Here is a 23,835-nt window from a genome sequence, read left to right on the forward strand (position 1 = left end):
GAGCTAGCAATAACAATAACAATATTAGCGATCTGTGTCATCCAATTACGATTATGCAATTTTTTACAATATCGCTTTATATGTTCTTGTTAATGGTAGTAATAACAGACAATATTATCATTCATTAATTCAGAAATTATGAAAAATGTCACTTAAAATACCCAAAACACAACAGATAGGAATACCCAAAAACCGCTACAAATACACCAGAAAATCTGAGAAAATAGAGTACCTCTTCACAAACGCCTGTCAACAATCCTACGGGGACCTCACTGCCAACCACCAGAGTCTACGCGCCGCCGCACACGACACCGTCGAAGTTTACGCGCCGCCACTGAAAATCACCAAAATATCTTGTTTCTATTGGAAATCACCACAGAACCCAAATGCATACTTGAATCCAGAATGGTGTTTACAAAATCTCCTCAGAAGACCGAAAAAAGCTTGTTGTCGCGCGATCTGGTCCGCCGTTGCTTTCTCTGCTCCAGTCTTCTGGTTTCTTGCTCAGACCAGGCCGACTGAGCTTCTCTTCAGGTTCCGACTTTGGGCTGAACACGACACGCACACGAAACGGCCCAACACGCTTCAGCCGTCTTTTGCAGACCCAAAACTGAGAGAGAAAGGCTTCCTCCGCCTCTTCTGCGTGCACCATTGTGCCAGTCACGCTCTGAACTAGTCGCAGGATGGCGGTCGACTTCCTTCGGGACCGAAAATGGGTTGTTCAACTTGTATTTGATATGAGCCCTAAAATCCTAACCCTAACCCTACCTCTGATGGCATGCAAAAGGATAGGGAAAGAAAAATACTGAATATTTACATATCTTTTATTAAAATGAGAATAGGGACATATATACATGTAGATGGATTCAGATATGGTAACCAACATAAAATTCCCTATTTATTACGCCAACATATTTAGAAAGATAATCATTATATTATGTAAATGGAATATTCTATAATATTCTAACACAAAATAAATAAAATAGGCAAAAAAATGTTAAGAATTTCCTTTTTTGGTTTATTCCATGTTATTGTTTGTGTTCGTTGTTCTTGTCATTATTTTGTTTAACCTATCTCATCTCACTTAGTCAATTTCTCTCTATATTTTTTTAGCTTAGCTTTAATTTTCTCTAGTCTACTTTTATTCTTTTGTTTCTTATCTATCTATTCTAAATTTTGTAAGGACAAATTAGTTTCCAATCTATTTGTACAACCTCAATTGATGTGAAATAAGAAGATACTAATTTGGTACAAATTTTCTTGCTAGCAACTTTTTAAAATTATTATTATTATTATTATTTATTATCTTTACTTTGTTTAGCATATTTCGGTAGATTTAATTATTTAAAAAGTAGGTTAGGGCAGATTTTAATTTGAAGAAGCTTTTGATTTCTTTTGACTTATTAGTTGTAACTAAGGGCTATATAAAAGTCGGCAACTATCAATATAAAGAGAATAGACAATGATCTTTTATAAAAAAAAAAAAGATATAAAGGCTCTTGGGATGGATGGTTTTACTATGAGTTTCTTCCACAACTGTTAGAAAGTGTTTAAAGGTGAAATTCTTAAGGTTGTTGAGGAGTTCTACTTAGATGAAGTAGTTGGTATTAGCATGAACTATATCTTTTTCACTTTCTTTCTCAAGAATGTCCCTTCATTAAGGTTTTTGATCGTTGTCCTATTAGCCGAATCATTAGTTTTTATAAGATCATTGCTTTTTTTGGGAGAGCAGACAAATTCTTTGTGCTTTTTTCATTGCTAATGAAGTGGTGGAGTAGTCTTGGAGTTTGAGGATCAAGAGTTTGGTCTTCGAATTGTGTTTTAAGTTTGGACAAGGTTAAGGAAAGAAAAGGTTTTGGCATGAGGTGGAGGAGTTGGATTTCTAGGTGTCTTCATGTCCTACATTGTTTTGGTGAATAGGAAGCCTAGGCCTTGGTATCGGGAGTAGGCACAGGGTGACTCTCTCTCCTCTTTTCATTCACCATGGTGGTTGATGTGCTGAGTTGTATGTTATCTTATGGCATGAAAATAAGGTAGAGATAGATGGTTCCGGACCTTGGGTTTTTTGGTTTTGGATCGTTCTCTGTATTCTATGGAGGATTTTGGGAACCTTATTGACATGTTAGTTGATACGTAAATGTTTCTGTACATGGTTTGACACTCCTTTGATGCTTGAAATTAGTGATACGTACCACACTTTTTATTTCAAAAGAAAAAGTATCTTGTAGCATGAAGAGAGATGTAATTGTGGGTATTTGGTTGGGGCATGATAAGGTGGTGGTTTCTCACCTTCAATTTATTGAAGATACAATCGTTTTTCTTTCTCATGATAGTGTTAAGTTTTCAAATGTTTATAATTTTGCACATATTTGAAAGGATAAATGTTGAGGACCAAGTGGTTACAAGCTGGTAGAGTCAATGGGTGTGATGTTTTAGAAGTAGGATGTCACCTATATGGAATTCCTTTGGGACTCACCCTCAGATGGCTTCCTTTTGGGATTCACCAGTGCGAAAGATATCTAAGTTTCTAGAGTGTTGGAAAGGTAGTCTTTTTTTCTTGGAGGCAGGGTCACTTTTATTAGTTGTGTCTTTTTGGTGCTGTCCACTATTTTATCTCTTATTCAAAGCTCCTAAGTCAGTAAGGAGAATATTGAGAGGATGGTGAGGAATTTCCTTTGGTTTAATTCAAGTGCGTATTAGGGACTATTTAGTGAGATGTAGGGATGAGTAACAGTGCGGAACTAGACTGAACTGGACCGTTTTGGATTGGACCACAAAAAAGGTAGCAAAAATTTCTAGACTCTACTAGACCAAAAGTATCCAGGTCAGTCTGATTCGAGACTCGAGGCAAACTGAAACTGACACAAATCCATGGATCTAGTTCCTTTATACACACGCACCCACATATGTATACTTTACAGACCATAATAAGATTGTCCAATGTATATACCATGCCACATGGCCATGGCCATGGGGAACCCTTAATTTTTCTTCTTTCACCTGCTTTAGTCTTCTTGATTATTATTGTAGCGCCCGGATCGAGAAGGAGAAAAAAAAAAAAGCCACGTCAGCAGGCCCGGTCAGCAGTCCCGGCCAACCGGGGCCTGCCACGTGGCAAGACCACGTCGCTTCGAAAAGAGGCCACGTTGGCGATCCGCGTGGGTGCGATCGGACGGCCCAGATCAATCGCGCGATCGGACGGCCCAGATGCAATCGCACGGACGGCCCAGATTCAATAAAAAACGAACAGCTCAGATTAAAACGAAATGGACGGCTGAGATCAAAAGGTAAGGGGTTATAAATAGAACCCCCACACCAGACCACAAACCCTAGCCGCCTGCCGCTCGCCGGAGAAGACGAACCAGAGGCCGACCGCCGCCACCCGCCGCCGCACCGGAGGAACTTCCGACCGCCGATCGAGGTAAATTTCATACTCCCGACTTGTTTTCCACGCTGATTCCTCCTGTAGCCAAATCGAAGCCAAAATCCCGGCCAAACGGCCGGAATACGCGGCCGAAGACCAGCGGCGCCGCCGCGCCCCCTCTCGGTTTTTGCCTCCGAAGAGGCCCTTCCCGGCCTCCGTTTGATGCAATTTTGATATCACCGTGATCACCATTCTTTTCTCTACAGGTTGATCGGAGCCGAATCACCAAACCCCGAACCTCGCCGGAGAGCCGCCGCACCCGAGAGCGCCGCCGCCGGTAAGCTCCGCTTCTCCGTGATTTTTTGGCCCCCCGAGGGCCCTAGGGTTGTTTTCTCGCAGGGATCGATGCGAGTGTGGCCGAATTCGGCCAGAAACGGCCGAAAATAGCCAACCCGAGGCGAATCGCCGCCGCAAGCGGCGGCGCCGTCGCCGGAGCACGGCGGAGCCGCCGTGCCGGAGTTGCGATATTGGCCAAAAAGGGGCCCTGAGCCTAATTTGAGATTTTTTGGAACACGTGCAGGTACTGTTAGTGTGTTTCAGTTCCCCGGGAAAAATTCAGGGAAAAATAGGGACGGCCTGTAGGCGCACTGTGAATCGTATTCGGATCCCGAAAACAAGTAAGGACCCCTCACCCTATTTCCTATCACGGTATTAAAGTTCAAAATGATAAAACGGTATTTCTTGAATTAACGAATGTGTGAAATTGTTTAAGGTGGCTAATGGAGCCCGAGTCTGGTGTGATTGGTGATTTACTGTTATTTGGCCTGTTTACAGCTTTAAATGCAAAATGAGGTTTGATGTGTTCATTTTACAGATTTGTGTGCATATACTACGTTTTTATTAATTATGGGTTGAATGACTGAAAAACTGATACTGTATGTTGTTTGTTTGGCATGAATTACGATTTGCTTGTTTAAAATGTGAATTGATAATGCTTACTGAGGAAGAGGAAAATGAAAGATTGTGTAGACTGATAATTGTATGATGGGGTCAGCCTGACTAGATATCCTGGGAGATGGTGGACGGACCGGGTCCGTAGGGAACCCTACCGGGATTGTGGTCTCACATGCCGGACGGGGTATGGAGATCTTATGTGTTTTGGCGCCCATACCGGAAGGGGTATGGGGACGGCCCGTTTCACCCTCATACCGGACGGGGTATTGAGGTTTATGGTTTTGGCGCCCATATCGGACGGGGTATGGGGACGGCCCGTTTCACCCTCATATCGGACGGGGTATTGAGGTTTATGGTTTTGGCGCCCATACCGGACGGGGTATGGGGACGGCCCGTTTCACCCTCATACCGGACGGGGTATTGAGGTTTATGGTTTTGGCGCCCATACCGGACGGGGTATGGGGACGGCCCGTTTCACCCTCATACCGGACGGGGTATTGAGGTTTATGGTTTTGGCGCCCATACCGGACGGGGTATGGGGACGGCCCTGGAAACTGATTATGAATGTTAAAGGTTAACGGGTAGCGGGACCCCTATGGACCCCCATGGATACTAGTAGGCTGGTAAATGAGAAAATGATATGTTGTATAATGATTGAATTACAAAAAGCGTGATAAGTGCTATGTTTTACAGCTTATATTATTCCATGATTGTGATAATGTTATTGTTTTTCTTATATTGTTTCATGAATTCCACCGAGGTAAGTGGATGGTAAAGGTTTTATCATAAATAAAAGGATTTGTTGTAAATCATACTCCATTGGTCTTTTGTGTTTTTCTACCCACCTTTACCTCCGAGACGGTGAGATATCGTGATGTTCTTACTGGGCTAGTGTAGCTCACTCCTTATTTAACCATTTCAGATCAGGAAGACATGGTTCCCGAGCCCGTTCCGCAGGAGGACGACGAAGGGGATGCCTAGAGACTCTGTAGTCATACTCATAGTTTTATTTTCGAGTTTCTCTTTTAGTTAGTTTAATCTTTTATATTTTAAGTACGTTTTTGGTTTTCGTGTAAGGGATGTTAACTGAAATTTTGATCTCGCTTCCGCATTTTATGTGTTTAAATACTCACTCCATTTTAACATTTTCGGGGTCGTTACAATTATTGTTTTAAAAAATCCATTATCTAATAAATATACCATGCTTTTACACAGTTTTCTTGGTGAAAAAATCCATTTTTTAGTCTCCTCTTTTTTAAAAATTTTGGAAATTACTTCAAACCCAAATCTCTTTTGGTGTTTATCATCATTGCTGCATTAACTTTTTTGTGACTGAATTTGTGAACCAATACCACAGTAACCAAAAACATTTCTAGTGGGTAATAAACCATTTTTAGAAGCAAATGGTGAGAGAAAAGACACGTACCTCGATGGAGTATGCAGAGCAGGGGAGAAGGTGCAGTGGCCTACCTTAAGGTGACATGGAGCTGATGCCAAAATCGGCTGAAGAAGCAGAAGAAAGCTGACAGATTTTGGCTGATGAGTAGAAAGCTGGAAGCAGAAGACATCATGCATGGAGGAGGATGGCGGAAAGATGCCAGACGGAGGAGGAGGACAGCAAGTGGTGCTGACAGAAGGCTTTTAAAATTTGAGGGTAGGATTACGAGTTCGGCTATCCAGTGCCGATTTATCTGGGGGGATGAAGAAGGGAAAAGAAGATCTCATCTGGTAAAATGGGAAGATGTGAAACTTGCTGCGAATCTTGGGGTTTTGGATATTCGGTCTCTCATTAAAATGAATACTGCTTTGCAAGAAAAATTGCTTTGGAGATACTTTAGGGAAGATGACAGGATGTGGGAAAAAATTATTGATACTCGTTGGGGTTGTTTAATGGGGGATGAGAGGGGTAGTGAGGTGGCTGTACCTCATGGTAGAGGCTTGTGGAAGATGATTGGTTTGGGTCTCTTCAGAAATTTAAAGAATGCATCACTTGGAAAGTGGGGAGGGGGAATAAAGTTCTTCTTTGAGAGGATGAGTGGACGGGAAGGGGTAGGCTCAAGAATGTGTATCCGCAGATTTATGCTATTGCTCAGGCCAAACACATCAGGGTTGATGAAACTTATTGTGTTGGGACTGGTGGTAAGGGGTGGAATGTAATTGTGAATAGAAACCTCAATGATTGGGAGGTGGAGGAGTATGAAGCCTAATTGCAGCTCCTATCTTCGGTCAGATCAGTGGTGAGGGGATAACATGATCTTGAGGATTCGGAATAATGGGAAATTCTCTGTCAAATCTTACTACCATTTTCTAGTTGGCAATTTGGGGAATAAAGATGATTACTTTCCTGTTAGTTGGATTTGGAAAACTCAAACTTATCCAAGAATTGTGTTTTTTTGCTTGGAAAGTGGGTAGGGAATGTGTTCTGACAATAGATAAACTGATGAAAAGGGGTAGAACTATGGTGAATGGGTGCTGCTTATGTAAAAGGGCTGCAGAGACTTGTAACCATATTCTCCTTTGGTGCCTGTTGGCTTATGAAATGTGGACAATGGTGTGCAATCTTCTTGGCATTAATTGGGTCATTATTGGGTCAGTGAGAGAGGAATTATGGGTTTGGAATGGTTTATGTAAAAAAAAAAATTGTAAAGATTAGTATTCCGTTGACCTTTTTTTGGGTCATTTGAAAAGGATGTAATAGTAGAATTTTTGATGGTATAGAGGGTGAGTAGACAAAAATTAGAGATAAATGATTTCATTTTTTTGGCTCGTTTAATATTAGGACATAACGTATATAGGATGGATTATTTTTGGAACGTCATTGAAATGGTTACTACGTTGTAAATATCTTTATACGTAGGTGACCCCCTTAGTGCTTTCTTACTTAATTTTATGCTTTTGATTTCAAAAAAAATTATGAGTTTGGTGTCTTCTGTATGAGATTTTTCTGTTAGGTGCCACCTTAATAGACAAACCAAGCTGTGATTAAGCTGTAGTTAGTTGATGTAGGATTTTCTTTTAAAAAGATAAATCAAGTCAAGTGGTTGATACTTACTCTTCCAACATGGGGATGATACACTTTTGAAAAAAAATATAAATTTTACTATATTATTGAATCTCTTAATTCATGGTCTGTTGTACAAATATTTTTGGCAAGAAAATGATAATGGAATTAATACAGTTTCTTGCGAAAGATTGGTTATTTTTCTGCTATGAACCCATTGACCTCTACATGAAGTTTTCCTTGTCTGCAACTGAGGTGAATTTAAGGCCTTGAAAAGAAGATTAGAGGGACATGGTCCTCTTTCCAGATTCAGAGAGAGCACAAATGTTCATAATTTAGAGAGATTTTTTTTTTATTTAATTTAATATTGTCTGTAATCTTTGGTACTGGTTGATTATACCTGTGGTTTGATTTGAAACTAAGTTATTTTCTTATTGTACTAAGCTCATATGCTGATAATGTTAATTTTCCTCTTCATTCCAGATTTATTTTTCTTCTAAAATGGAACTTCCTATGTTATTGATATAAAGTGCAAATATTTTTGTCAGATCACAACTTCTCTTGAGCAAAGATGTTACAAGGAATTGAGAAATGAGCAGTTTCACTCTGTAAAAGTTGTTATGTGTATCTACAGAAAGTTGTTGGTTTCTTGTAAGGAGCAAATGTAAGTTCTCTTTTCTCACGTTGAGTGTGATTTAATAAAGGCCATGCTAGCATTCTGTGTATAATGTTTCCCTCTTCAGGAGGTTAGATATAAGAAAAATGTAACCCAGTGTATAATTTCTCCTTCACTAGTTACTCCTGAACAAGAGGTAAGAAATTCAGAGAACTTGAAAAAGAAAAATTGAAGTTAGTTTACTGAAGAAGTCTCCATATAGTTGATAGATACAGTGATTGAGCTGGATAAATTTATAATGCCTCTCCTGTAAATCCACTGGGTGGAAGATTTCCTGAAAATAAAAAATTTCTGTCAGTAAATAAAGCTTAGCATAAACTAATACTGATATGGGTGGTTTCTGATGGCTTATTCTTTAACTTCATATCTATTGTCTATTACTTAATCTCTTCCACTTTTTTTTTCCACATTTTTTCTATTGCAGGCCATTGTTTGCAAGTAGCCTTCTTAGCATTGTACACATTTTATTAGATCAGACAGGAAATGATGAAATCTGCGTGTTAGGATGCCAAGCACTGTTTGATTTTGTCAATAATCAGGTGGGAGTTGTTAGTGGGTTATTGCTTTTTTGATTGCAAAATCATCTCATTTAAATAAAACCTTGATTTCAAGTAATTACTGTTGAGCTCTCAGGTTTTCAAGAGCCCGTTATATATGAATTAATTTTCATTGAGATTCTTTCAGTTGAAATCCTTGGGCTTAGCTGATGCTTTTTCCAATTATGCAGACAGATGGCACTTATATGTTTAACTTAGATGGCTTGATTCCAAAACTTTGCCCCTTAGCTCAAGAAATGGGAGAGGAAGAGAGGGTATGCCATTTGCGTTCTGCTGGCCTTCAAGCTCTTTCTTCAATGGTACTACATCCTGCAGACTTCTTATGCTGAGAAGTGATAATTGAAACTATGTTGCCTCTTATTTCCTTTACTAGCTTTCAGTATCAAAATTTTACCTGAGGGATAGAGAGAAGAAATTTAGTGTTTTATATAAAAGACATTAGAGGAAAGGTGACCATGAATACATTTTAAGTTCCTTAACCTGAGTCTAGAGACTAAAGAATCTTAAATTTTAAGTTCATGCTGTGGCCTTGTTGACCAGGAATAAATGTCAAATTGGGTTTGTTAAGAGTTTGTTCAGTTTATAACGTCAGAGATCTATTTTAAGCTCGGCAAGGATTCTATTGATTGTTTTCCTGAATAATTTTTTAAGACTAGTATTTCTTTGCCGACCACATTCTGAGATTTGAGGGTTTTGGATAATAATAATTTCATGTCTATGGTAGTTATTTTATTTAAAAAAGAAATTTCTATGGTAGTCATTGTTGCAGAGTACTTTTTCTATAAATACTAATGTCTGATTATATTTCTCCCTGATTCTCAAGTTTGTTTCACTATAGTTTTCCTTCATAGTGGCATAATCCATCTTGCTAGAAAATAATTAACAGGTGATCATTTTATCTATTGGATTTTAAACTAGTTACTCTTTTCACAGGTCTGGTTCATGGGAGAGTTCTCTCATATTTCAGCTGAATTTGATAATGTGAGTTGATTTAGGATAATGTGAGTTATTCTTTTGAATTTTTTTATTTGCACTATGCCATTTCTTTTGGCGATCATGTTTTATATTTGTTGTTTATTTTGGTTAGCTGTTCCTTGAAAAGAGCTTGATTTTGATGTCAGATTGTGAATTTCAATAACTGTGCATCTATTGAAACCTTTTTATGAATTAAGGAGTTTTTTTAATCGAGCATCCATCTCACTAAAAATATTAACTAGATATAATACTGCATCCACTTCTTTTGTAGGAGAACTTTATATTGACAACTATTCTTATTCTTCAAAGCTCAGGTTGTTTCTGTTGTTTTGGAAAATTATGGAACTTCTAAGAAGGCTTCAGATGCTCTATTTCATGACAAGGAAGATAACCAAAATCGCTCTATTGATAGAGAGTTTTTTCCCCAAGATCCCATCGCCAGGATTTCTTCTTGGAGAAGTATTGTCAATGATAAAGGCGAAGTTTGCGTGCCCGTGTAATTCTCTTTTTTCAGTTTCTCATAGCTATAGTAATATTGATATCTGATAGGGATAATATTATAGATAATCTATGCCTACTCTTTCCCTTTCTTATATAAAAGAATGTGACAGGGATGATGCCAAGAAGCCTGAATTTTGGTCAAGGGTTTGCCTTCATAATATGGCCAAGCTAGCAAAGGAAGCAACAACTGTGAGACGTGTACTGGAATCATTATTTCGTGTTTTTGACAATGATGACCTGTGGTCCCCTGAACATGGTCTTGCTCTGTCTGTCCTGCAAGACATGCAGTTATTAATAGAAAGATCTGGTTTGTAATTTTGCCATTTGTTCTCTTTTGCGTTTACATTTGATTTCCAAACTATCTTTTATTGATCTTTAATTCGCTGCACAGGACACAATACCCACTTTCTGTTATCCATCTTGATCAAGCACCTTGATCACAAGAATGTTCTTAAGAAGCCCAATATGCAACTGCACATTGTTGATGTTGCCACTTCACTTGCTCGGCAAACAAAGGTTCAAGCCTCTGTAGCTATGATTGGTGCAGTGAGTGATATGATGAGACACTTGCGGAAAAGCATACACAGCTCAATTGATGATTCTAATTTGGGAGCTGAAATGATTCAATATAACCGAAAATTCCAAGCAGCAGTTGATGAGTGCCTTGTACAGTTATCACTTAAGGTGACTTTTGACCTGCCTCATTTAGTTTGTAGATCCTTGATGCCTAATATATATATTTTTTATAATCTGGTCTATGTATCTAGTATTAATTTTTGTATTAATGTGTTCTGTAATGATACTTGCACAAAATACTTAGTAACTAATGATAAAATTTCTCCTGTAACAATGTTAATAGTTTGTTCTTGTTTCTTGGAGTCAATCAAGAACTAAGTGGTCTTCTGAAAGACAGGTTGGAGATGCAGGTCCAATCCTTGACATAATGGCTGTTATGTTGGAGAACATGTCAAATATTACGGTTATGACCAGGACCTTGATTTCTGCTGTTTATCGTACTGCTCAAATTGCAGCAGCTATACCAAATTTTTCATACGAAAACAAGGCAAGAGTGATTACGTTTTGTTATGTCTAATATTTTAATAATGTTTCCACTCTACTGTCTACCTGTCTGAATATTATCTCACAAGATTTTGGATCTGAAATTGTCTAGGCTTTTCCAGAGGCACTGTTTCATCAGTTACTGCAAGCTATGGTTTGTGCTGATCATGAATCCAGGGTGGGGGCACACTGTATATTTTCAGTTGTCCTTGTCCCATCTTCTATTCGCCCACACACTTCTGCTGCTATCCCCAACTCAAGAAAAGGAAATAATATGGAAAGGACGCTCTCAAGAACTGTTTCTGTGTTTTCATCATCAGCTGCCCTCCTTCAGAAGTTGAAAAAGGATCAACCTTGCCCTCATGAAGATTTATATAAGGACCAAAAAGATCAAGCAATAAAGAATGAGGATGTAAAACTCAATAAAGTTTCAACACTGAGCAGAGTAAATTCTACTTTTAGCCGAGGTTATAGTGTAAAAAGACATAAATCAACTGCAGCTGCAGGTGAAACTGTACATGAAGAGGATTTTAATAGGCAAGAAAATACTGTGCTGAGCAGGCTGAAGTCAAGTTACAGCCGAGCCTATAGTATGAAAAAGAGTCCCTCACCTGCAATATCGAATGAAGAATCTATGGGAAGTTCACTTGAAAAACTGGTCAGTATTTAGGTTAGCTTCATTTATCTTATGTGTTTAGAATACTTCCTTTCACAATTGCTGCATCATCCAATATAATTTATTCTAATTAAACTATGTCAGGCGGTACCTCTTAGATTGAGCAGTCATCAGATTCTCCTTCTTCTTTCATCAGTTTGGGAGCAATCTATTTATCCTTTAAATACACCAGAAAATTACGAAGCAATAGCTAATACGTACAGCCTGGTTTTGCTGTTTGGAAGGACCAAGGTACAATTGCCATGTTTTTCTCCATATATACTTTTATGTAAAATTGACTTATGAATCCAGTTCTGTTGTCCAGTTTATCTTAGCATGCAGAGCACTGTTAGTTGAGGCTGAGCTGGTTAATGTTAAGCTTGATATAGTGGCATATTTTGTGATAATCCACATCTCCCATTGATAGTCTAAAAGGAAAGATCTCTGCTTACATGTGTGGGTCTATGAAATTAAAGTATTGTTTTCTGTTGGTTAGATTGCAGATTCCATATGACTAGGCTTCTGTTACCATAGGGACTCTTCCTTGATATTTTAACTTACATCTACTCTGTCAAGAAACAAGTAGATAATTAACTGGAAAATATCTCTTACATTTTTAATTAAATAAACTTGATATGCTTGTGAAACTGGAAGGAGGATACTGGGATTAATACAGTGCATAAAAAGAAAAAATAAACTGCTGGGACTTCACAATTTAGTCAACCTGATGTGCGACAGTACTTAAGATGTTAAGGCTCCACTTTGAGTAATCAGTTTGGTGTTGCCTTGTATAAGGAAGGAATAAACAAAGACCATGACAGTGGAGCTGAGAAACAGTGATAATCAATTATGTACTGTTATGGATGTATTTGTAGGGCCTAAATAAGATATTGAAATTTAATTAAATATGAAATGCTAAGTAGTATTCGATTTTTAAATAATAAAAGATTGAAGTTCAATTAAATATGGAATCCGAATTAGTATTAAATTTCTAAATAATATATGATTTTCCATTAGTATTAGATTTGTAAATAGTAAACATGAAATTCTAATTAGTATTGTATTTCTAAATAATATTGGATTTTTAAATAGTATATGATTTCCAATATTTTAGTTCAGTATTTTTTAATTAGACTTACACTCCTAATTAGATTAATATTATTAAATAAGAATTGCAAGCTTTATTTAAAGATATACGTTTGTAATTAATAAAAGTAAGTCAGAATTTATCTCAAAGTATAAGATTGGAGCTCTCTCAAACGAGATCCAAGGTAGTAATTCTCTTTGATGAACTGTAATCTATTTCCACAAAATAGGTTGCTCTTGTAATAAGAATGAGGGTATTAATCATTGGTTGAAAGACTATTTTGTTGTTAATCGACCGTTGATTGATCCTTAAGTAGGAAACATAATAATTTGGTATTAGAAGCATACACTATGGGCGAGCAAGGACTACATGAGGCATTGAAAATCTGGTCGTTGAATCAGAGGCTCGGATGGTTGTTAAGCTGCAGCAATTGTCTCAGCAGATGGAGACTTTTCTTCAAAAAACCACCAGGTTGCGTGGTAGGGATTTATAGGACGGAACATAAGCCGACAATAGCCACACAGTCCAATTTGGTCTCGCTGATAACCAGCCAGAATTGCATAGTATAAACACAGAGCTGGAAAACAGAGGAATTATCTTGCTCTACACCAATCTAGACTTCCCCACCTACGGTGGGGATAAAAAATCCTTTGATATGGCTTCATCAATGCGAGCAATTCTTTATTTATTAGCACACTGCCATATTTGACAAGATTAGTATAACAATTTTTCACATGTTAGGAGAAACCCAACTTTGGTACTATAAGCTACAGCAAGAAGAGCTGGACGTAACATGGGAAACATTCGCGGAGTATTGCACCCTACGGTTTGGACCACCCCTACAAAAGTAACCCTTTCGGTGCGAATTGGTCAATCTTAAGCAAACGGATTTGGTTAAGAAGTATCAACGATAGTTTCAGAGGTTGCTAGCCTGAACCTCTATGGTAAACCGTGATCAGTAAGTAGATTTGTTCACAATAGAATTGATTGATTCTCTTTGTTTAGAGATCGAGATGCAATCACCACCACTCTTGTGGATGTAATGAGTATGACCAGAACTTTTGAAAGGAAACAACAGTTGTGGGTTATGACCAAATACAATTATAGTGACCATTCTCAGTCTGTAACCAAGTTTAACAATTCAGTTTAGAAAACACTGGATCCACATGTCAACAACATTACGACACAATTTTGTAATGCTCTCTCTCCATTTATAAAGAAACTAATAAGGGCAGAGATTGCCGAAAAGAGGTTGAATGAGCTGTATTATAACTGCGATGAGCCATTTGTTCAAGATTGTCAATGTAAACTGCTGTTCTCGGTCAAGATTGAATGCGAAGCCGGTTCTAGGCAAAAAGAAAAGATTGACAAGTTAGTTATATTCATATTTTAAGTTTGAGAATAAATATGAAGGATAGCGAAACTAATGTTACAGATGCATTTCTAGAGTCCAAATAGAATATTCAAATTAAATTAAATATGAAATTATAATTAGTATTAGATTTTTAAACAATAGGAGATTGAAGTTCAATTAACTATGAAATGCTAATTATTATTAAATTCTTAAATAGTATATGATTTTTCATTAGTAGTGGATTTTTAAATAATGAACATGAAATTTTAATTAATATTACATTCTTAAATAGTATATAATTTCCGATTAGTATCAGATTCTTAAATAGTATAGAATTTCTAATATTTTAATAAAATATTTCAAATTAGATTTAGACTTCTAATTAGATTAACGTTATTAAATAAAAATTTTAACCTCTATTTAAAGGAGTACGCTTGTTGTTAATAAAAATAAGTCAGAATTTATCTCAAATTATAAAATTAGAATTCTCTCAAACGAGATCTAAGATAGCAGCTCTATTTGATCAGTTGTACTTTATTTCCACAAAATAAGTCGCTTTCATAGTAAGAACGAGGGTATTAACACCTTACTAGAAAACAGTGTTGTTTTTAATTGCCCCGTCACTTGATGCTTAAATAGGGAACATAACACGTACTGAAGGCGAGATGAGGGAGAGAGAAATCATAGCTCTGTTCACTGAAGAGAAAGCTAATAAGGTAGTCTATTGCCTAACTTAATTCCAAGGCATTGCAAGGACAGAAGAGGAAGTCAGTGAAACCATAATGAGAAATGATCTCTGAGGCCATTGCTTTGACGGAGCTGCAAGTCCTATGATGTCAAATTGGCTGACTAGTATTATTAGCGGAGATGGCTAAGGACTTGTTCAGTTGTTTAGCTTAGTTAACTAATTTTTTTTTTATTCTTGGAGATGACAAAACTTTTATGATCAATAATCTTGATAGCAAACAGGCACTTGAAATTGGAATTTATGTTTACTGATTTGGGAAAAGGCAGAATTGATTCGAAGGGATAGAACGGTTTGTGTCTCAAAAGATATATATATATATTTTTGGAGTTTGTCGTTTTTAATTATGCAAAAGAATTTAGAGGGCATTTATATATATATATATATATATATTGAAATAAATAGACTGCATTTAATATTAATGTTTCACTATCAAGAACCTGTCCCGATTTGAAGAAATGAAGGAAGAAGAAGAATTGTTGCAGAAAACATAACAAAAATATAGAAGATAGGGACAAAATTAAAATTTTGAAGGAAGGAAGAGTAGGAAGAATGAAGAGAAAAGAGTAATTGTTTTAGGGAGAATTTTTAAGTTTCACTCTTATTTCGATTTAGAACTGATTCCAACAACACCTTTTATTGCGGAAAAGTAACTAACTAAACTAATCCCTAACTAATTAAAACAATCTAACTAATCATTTGTAATAAATTCTAACTACTATTAGTTGGGTCTTACAATACCTTCCCCATGAAAGCATCCTTGTTTTCAAGGATGTTCATCATCACATACAAAAGCTTATTCTCTTATTGAAATTTCCATTATTTAATCATCCTTGAATCAAAATAGTTAGTTATTTGATGGGACTTTACATATATATAAACATCTATTTTGAAGGTTCTATTACTTTTGGAGAAGTAAACCAATAGATTACATAGAAAAAGACCATCTTCCGCAACAAAAATTTTCATCCCCACCTAAATTTTAGACTAACTCATTTTTATGAACTTTTCACAAACACCTTATATGAAGTAACCTCAACAAGTGAAATTTCAGCAAGCTGGCCTTCTCTCTCAACTTGTGTGTAGTCCTCCACCACTTCTTTTTCCTCTTTATATCTTCAGCTGTTCACCACACAAATAAGTAAAGTTCTTTCCCTACTCCAAATTTTCTCAATTTTTCTATGATTCCCATCTTCTCCATAATTTTTACCATGCAACTTGGTTGAAAAAACTTTACATTAAAATTGAGGTTGAAAGGAGCCTGAAGGGAAGCTTGACCAGATTTTGGTAAAACAGAAGGAAACGACAGCTGTTTGTTTTCATTTATGAGAATATACCCGTTTCAAAGAGAGATCAATTGCTCATTGTTTTCTTGTGAAGCTTCTCTTAGAGTGTTTGCTTTGGATAGTTGCGTGCTACCATTTAGGAGTTCTAGGATCTACTCAAATCAATGGCGTATTTGCCTTTGCATTTCGTGCATGTTCGATATGATCTGGACTGGCTCCAGATCAGACTCATTGACGATGGTTGGTCAACTGCCGTTGCTTTTTCTCTGTTCCTATTCATCGCAATCACAGTGTCTTGTGTTTCTCAGAATCAAGTGGTTCTGATACTAATTTGTTAAGGACCTGTCCTGATTTGAAGAAATGAAGGAAGAAGAAGAAGAATTGTTAGAAACAGGAAAAAAATATAGAAGAAGATGAGAACAGAATTAGAATTTAGGAGGAAGGAGAGTAGGAAAAATGAAGAGAAAAGAGGAATTGCCATAGGGAGAATTTTTAAGTTTCATTCATATATTCTCTATACAAAACTGATTCTCACAGCATCTTTTGTAGAAGAAAAGTAACTAATAAACTAATCCTTAACTGATTAAAACAATCTAGCCAATTCTTTGTAACAAATTCTAACTACTATTAGTTGGGCTTGACATTCACCTTTTCTTGGTTTTGTATTTTTTCTTTCTCTTTGAAGGAGGATACCTTATCCTCCACCTTTTTATCTTCTTTTCCTCTTAATATCTTGTTTTAATTAAAATGGAAAACAGAATGACTAGGACTTTGAATGAAACCATGAGTTTTGCGTGCTTCAGAAAGGAAAGAGTTTCAAGTATTTCATCCTCTATTGTCATTTTGTTAGATTTGTTGCATCATTTTCAGCATATGGTTGCTCAGTGTTTCTTTTTCAGCTTATATCAATGAACGTCAAATCTGTACAGCTTTTATTTTAAAATATATTTTGAATGGCTTTATGCGAAACCCAATGCTAGCATATGGGTTTTGCTTTTTTTTTTTTGTTATTTCAAAAAAAAAAAAAAGGAAAATGTAAAATCTAATGCTTGAGAATTCTACATTGATAACTGTGTTCATAAATTGGAAAAAGAAATGATTTCTTAAATTGGATAGGGGAAGAATATCTTTAGCTTGGAACACAGCCTTTTACTTGATTGTGTAAATTTTGACTAGCACTTCTCAAGACTCAGCTTATATCATTTACAGCAAAAGTCAGATAGGTATCATATCCATCCTATTATATTAGATATAACACCGTACGGGTGTATGACTTAACACAATGAGGTTTGTTTTCCTCTCTAATTCTCTCCTTGTTGATTCTTTAACATTTCTTATACTTCTTTTGGTGTAAGTATACAAGGATTGAACTCTAATATTAACTCCAAACAAGTAGACTCTTGCGATATTGATGTAAATGACTCTGAAACATTTGTTGCGCTTGAATTCTTTTTTATTAAATTTTTTGTCCATCATAACTATATTTTCGTAGTTCTATTAGTTTCTTATGATCTGCTATGCGATGCAGAACTCCTGCAACGAGGTTCTGATCCGGAGCTTTCAGCTAGCCTTTTCATTACGGAACGTTGCTCTTAAAGGAGGTAGTTCCTAGATCTTTGATACCATTCATATATAATATTTGATCATGTGCATGCTTTATTTTCTTTATGAACGTTGGCTCATTTTTCTTTCCACTCATTCAAAGTGAACATGTGATACTAGTGTACAGATCCACTTATTAAAAACTTACCAGGAATTTGGTAATCATTATAAATCGAGTGATGATGGTCATATTATGATTTTATCTTTGATGTCAGAACCAGTCTTGACACCACCATTAGTAACCTACTGATCTTGCACCATGAACATCAATATTTTTTTTACAAGAAAAGAAGTGTTATTGATAAACGAGAAAGAAGAAATACAATATTGAAGATAAGACATTCTCAAAATGACCTCCATAAAATCAGAGGAAAAGAAAAACGAAAAGATAAGATCAATGCAAAGTTGCCCCCCAATTTCGCTGCAATAAAGATAAGGAAACATCTTTGAAAAAGTTATATATCGTGGCCCACAAAGAAGCCAAAAAGTCATTCTATCCCAAAAAAACTAAGAAGGCATATATCGATCTTTGCTCCAACCATAACACCCACAAAACAGCAAAAATGGTGTCTCCAAAGATTCCTCATTCTTTCCTAACCTCATCTCCTTTTAAAGATGATCTCATAGAAACATTCAGTAAGTGGGGATACCCACATTAGGGAAAATGTACCAAAAAGTTTTGTTCATAGCTTCCAAGTCACTTCAGAATGGAGGAAGAGGCGGCGGCCGTGGCATTCATTTCTCTTAAAAAACATCACAAATATATCAGGAGAGAGACAACTGTAAGGCCTGCAAACTTGCAACAAGTCATTAGTATTAAGTTTATACATAATAGTTGTCCAGGAAAAAATCGTCGTCTTAAAAGAAATTTTAACCTGCCAAAACTAATTGGTGGAAAATGCATGATGACAACTAGGTAAATGGGTGAAAAAAATACTTGTAAATATAGGTGCCTAACAGATCAAGAGTCCATACTCTATTATCAGCTTGGGACGAAATGAAACAAGATTCAAGTACGTATATCAAGGATCATTCCAAAACAAGTATGTAAATCAAGGATAATATATCAACACATTCCCGGTCATTGAAATTGCGAATAAGGTGTATGTTCAAAGAATGACGCCTCTCAGAATGGTTAATGATATAGTTGTTAATCAGAAATTATAGAGATGAGGGAAACATGAGGCTAAAGGGCGATCAACAATCGAAGACTCTTCCTAGATTAAAATACAAGATCCAGCCCCCAGCGTCAAATGGGTGAAAAGGGATAAAAAGATCATAGAACCAAGAGATAGCTTTTCAGAGGCTTTTATGGCTGTTGAGTTCCTAGTTCCAACCATTTCTATGCATACCATTATACTCTTAATCAATCACTTCCATAGAGAAGAAAAAGAGAGCAACTTTTTGCATGTAAAATTCCCAATACCCGAACCACTATGCTTCTTAGGAAGACAACGCACATCCCATCATGATCTCTAAATGCCTTCCACATTCCATACCACAATAAAACCCTCATAATCTTCTCGATTATCTGAACCACCCTATTTGGGATTCTAAACAAAGATAGAAACAACAGAGGAATATTGGAGCGACAGGTCCGAACAAGAGTAATTCTGCCACCCAAAGAAAATGATCCACCCTTCTAAAGACTGAGCCACCTAGAAATGTTATTAGAATTTCCATCGCAAAAAGATTTTAATCTAGGATTCCCTCTTGTGGCATAACTAAATAGTTAATGAGCCAGGATGACCAACTACACTCAGTAGGCTCCACAAGACCACTAACAACATTGTCATCTATATTAATACCTACAAGGGCTCTTTTACTCAAGTTGATCCATATATGGGAAATTATCTTATAACTTTGCATAAGGGTGAGAGCATTATCAAACACTCTCAGACCATTTGAAAGGAAGAAGATGGTGCCATCTGCAAACTAAGGATTAGAAATCTCCACTCTCTCCTCCTTAACCATACCCTAATAACTCTAATAAGTCTCGTCTTAAGTCCCTTAATCAATTCAACTAAAAATATCCACAACTAGCTTTAAAAGGAATGAAGAGAAAGGATCACCCTGTCTCACTTTGCTAGACCCTTTGAACCAAGGCCGAAGCTTGCTATTAACGATAACTGCAAAGGAGACCGAGTATGGATATCCACTAATTTGCTTCCTCCATCTGGTCCTGGAACCTTTTTTATCCATCATCTTATCCATGAAATACTAATTAACTCTATCATATGCTTTTTCCAGATTCAACTCGAAGAATGGATGTTTTATTCTTATACATGCTTGTCACTCAAGCTAATATGATAGAAGTCAGGAATCTTCTAAGACTTGTCTTTCTTAGGCACCGAAGTAATGAAGGTAGATTGTTTATACTCTTACCAGCAAAGCCTGTTGAGATAAAATTCCTCAACCACCTCCATCAAGTCACATTTTACACAGTTTTGACAAGTTTGGAAGAAAGCAATAGAGAAACCATTTGGTCTGAGAGTCTTATCAGGACCAAGAGCCATCAAGGCCCTCTTCACTTCTTACTCAAGGAAAGGTCTCTCTGACTAATTTGCCTCACTGAAATTGATGAGACTCAAATTAATTCCCTCAAAGAACCGATGATCTTACCATCCTAATTGGACAAAACTTTGAAAATTAGTGATTTAACTTCGTATGGAAGTAGGTGGGGTGTCTATCAGTTTGGACCAGACTAGATCTATCCAAGGACCAAACCGACTAAAGACTGGACCGGTCACATTTTGGATTAGACTGAATTAGATCTTTTTCTTTTCAAATTATCATGTTTAATTCAATAAATTAAAAACAATAATAAATCTGAAAATTTTAATCATGCATCAAATCTATAATTAATGAAATTAATAAAATAATAATAATAATTTATTAAATATCAATAATAATTAAAAATTTTCAAAGAGTTCTTTGAAATTAATTAAACATTTTTCTTTTCAAATTATCATGTTTAATTCAATAAATTAAAAACAACAATAAATTTAGAAATTTTAATCATGCATCAAATCTATAATTAATGAAATTAATAAAATAATAATAATAATTTATTAAATATCAATAATAATTAAAAATTTTCAAAGAGTTCTTTGAAATTAATTAAACATTTTTCTTTTCAAATTATCATGTTTAATTCAATAAATTAAAAACAACAATAAATTTAGAAATTTTAATCATGCATCAAATCTATAATTAATGAAATTAATAAAATAATAATAATAATTTATTAAATATCAATCATAATTAAAAATTTTCAAAGAGTTCTTTGAAATTTCTGTCTGGATCGGGGACTAAAGTAGATCAGACCAAAAAGTTCCTCCATCTTTGGAACGAAGACCAGACTGAACTATTTTTCGTCAAGTTCGGTCCAATTTAATCTAGTTTTTTATTCTCGATTGAAATTTGAACATCTTAGAAGTAGGCCATGCTCCAGGACACCACCCTCTAATTCCAACTCCTTAATGAAGCTTTTTTCCCTTCTTCGATTATCAAGTCTATGAAAAAGATTTGAGTTAACATCCCCCTTTTAGACCAGTTAATTCTACATTTCTGCTGTCAACTTCCTTTCTGTTTTGTTATAGTGTCACACCTTGATTTTGCCTTTCAAGAATTGGAATTCCTTCATGATACTAAACTTCTCCCAACCTTCCACCTCAACCTTATTCAGTAACTCCTTCACTTTATTAAGAAGTTTGGACGTCAAAGCTACATATCTCGAAATAAAAGGGAGCAGGATCCTAACTCAGGATATGGGACTCAAGAATGATAGCGGAATGATCTAAAAAGGGAAGATGGAGATATTTTGGATTTTGTCAGGAAATTATCCTTCCAATAATTAGAAACTAAAAAATTACCAATGCAGTAAGAGACAATTCTACCTCCATTAAAGAACCAAGTAAACAAGGCATTTGATAAAGGAAGGTCTCTGAGCTCTCAAATCTTGAACAAACGAATTAAAACCTTTCGTAGTGAAAGTAAATCTAGAGCTTCCTATTTCTCACCAAAAAAACTTGCACGCAATAAAATCACCCTTAGTACTCCAAAAAGGATGAAATGGTACCCTGAAGAACATCGATACAAGAAGAAACTCTAAGTTCCAAATAATCAATATCCTATTGTGACACCCCAATAGAAGGGCTAACAACCTAGTTCTTAAACCCAGAATTCTAGACACTCTTCATTAATTAACAGGCTATCCACAGAGTCCTTCATCTAGACACACTCTAGAAATCACCTCTTTCACATTCTTTCCCTTTAGAATTCTTCTTAACCCCTTTATGTTCCAACTGACAATTTTCATAAAGAATTATCCTTATTCTTCTTCCTTGCCGAATCACCATAAAACACCTTAGAGGATAAACTTGATTTAAGCTTAAGAATGCCATGAGTCATAGTCTTCTATTGGCCTTCATGATAAATCAGAGTGACAGGAATTGGACACCTTGTGATGGCCTTCTAGTTTAAGTTTACACTAAATAATCAAACAGGGAAGTGTAAAACATCAGCACCTACTTTCATAGGAGTAAAGTGATCCGATTCTACATTAGGAAAATTATAGAAACCCCTTGAGGTTTGGTGTCGCCACTAGAAACTTTCTCACTTTAGCAAGCAAAACCTTTCATGTGAAAACTACACTTACTCCCCTTATATAAATCTTAATAATTAAATTTGACACCAACAGTGAAATAACCGTGATTCTTTCCTTTCTTTGACAATATCCTTAATAGTCACCTAAATATTTTTTTTATCTAAAAAAAAAGTCACCTAAAGGTTTCTTAACCTACTTATCTCTTTTTTTTTTCTTTGGTTTAATCTAGAAGTATTTACATTATCAACTAATGTTCAATTAGATAAATGTAAAATAATTTGATTTATTGATCAATTATTCCAAAAACTTAAAGTAACAAAAAGTATATATTTTTAAATTTTTTATTTAAAAAAAAAGTTAATTGAAGGGTTCAACCTTCGCACATATATGTAATTAAGAACTCAACAATTTATCTTATTCAGTATCGAACATTTTTCATTGCTTTCATTTAAGGGTTTTGCTTAGTTTTTGGATTGCTACCATTTATTTACGGTCACATAACATGTCATGTCTAACAAAAGAACACGTGATATGCCACACTATCAATCAAATTAGATTTAATATTAAAAGAACATAACATTTTTACTATAAATTTACTGATAAATGAGTTAAACTAATAAATCTATTTATAGTCAATAAAATAAAATAAAGTATCAATAATTTGAAATAATTTGGTTTTTCATTCAAGCAGTAAGGATTAGAGTTAAATTATTTATTATCAGTAAATATAAAATAGAAATATTGTTATTTTAAATATTAACATTAGTTTGGTTACCAATGCGGCAAGCCACATGTTTTTTTGGGTTAACGTAGCATTCCTTGTGGTAGAAAAACTAACATCCGATTAGGTACTTGAATGGATTGCAAATTTTAGGTACTTGAATGAACAGAATAAAATATTGGGTTCTTAATTATTATGCAAAAGCTGAGCTCTTCAAGATGTGGTTAGTCAATAAAAATGACCTTTTTCTATTATTTACTTTCTAATACGCCTTTTCACATACAACTATACAAGCAAAATATAAGCTTGGCAAGTAGACAATATTCAAGTGCGTGAAACTCAGACAGACTCTGAGTTTTGCACAAAAGCCGAATTGTGTGAAACAAGTGGAAATAGATACAAGCCAAGCAGAGACTAACGGCCCCTCTCTTTTGAGAGGATACCAAAATGTAAACATCTGCAGTCTTCTTGGCTGCTGAACAAGCATGGCTAGTTTGGCTGTTGATTTTTCAAATAAAAATTTAATAATTTAGTGGATATTATTATTGTTAGTATATTTGGGAGTTTATAATGAATGAACTTGCGCAAAAAAGATAAGCTGTATAGCAAGTAGAAAGTAACAGAAAAGGTAACAGTGATTAACAGAGAGAGGTTAGTATAAACAGGAGTTTTTATCCTGATTCTTAAAT

The 23,835-nt window shown here is 35.7% G+C and overlaps 1 protein-coding gene across 2 annotated transcripts in view; it reads left to right on the forward strand.

The window, feature by feature from the left end:
• The window catches only part of LOC110809305 (protein SEMI-ROLLED LEAF 2), a 33,996-nt gene that overhangs the window by 5,741 nt on the left and 4,420 nt on the right, over positions 1–23,835 (forward strand). For both annotated transcript variants that reach the window (XM_088209116.1, XM_088209118.1), the window contains exons 4-14: positions 7,868–7,983; positions 8,420–8,534; positions 8,723–8,851; positions 9,486–9,533; positions 9,842–10,023; positions 10,139–10,335; positions 10,420–10,712; positions 10,942–11,091; positions 11,200–11,745; positions 11,848–11,994; positions 17,743–17,815. In XM_088209116.1, the coding sequence (XP_088065242.1) occupies positions 7,868–7,983; positions 8,420–8,534; positions 8,723–8,851; positions 9,486–9,533; positions 9,842–10,023; positions 10,139–10,335; positions 10,420–10,712; positions 10,942–11,091; positions 11,200–11,745; positions 11,848–11,994; positions 17,743–17,815 (1,996 nt within the window). The remainder of the gene's footprint in view (positions 1–7,867; positions 7,984–8,419; positions 8,535–8,722; positions 8,852–9,485; positions 9,534–9,841; positions 10,024–10,138; positions 10,336–10,419; positions 10,713–10,941; positions 11,092–11,199; positions 11,746–11,847; positions 11,995–17,742; positions 17,816–23,835) is intronic.

This window comes from Carica papaya, chromosome 8 (assembly GCF_054855325.1).
Source record: "Carica papaya isolate Zhongbai chromosome 8, ASM5485532v1, whole genome shotgun sequence".
NCBI lineage: Eukaryota > Viridiplantae > Streptophyta > Magnoliopsida > Brassicales > Caricaceae > Carica > Carica papaya.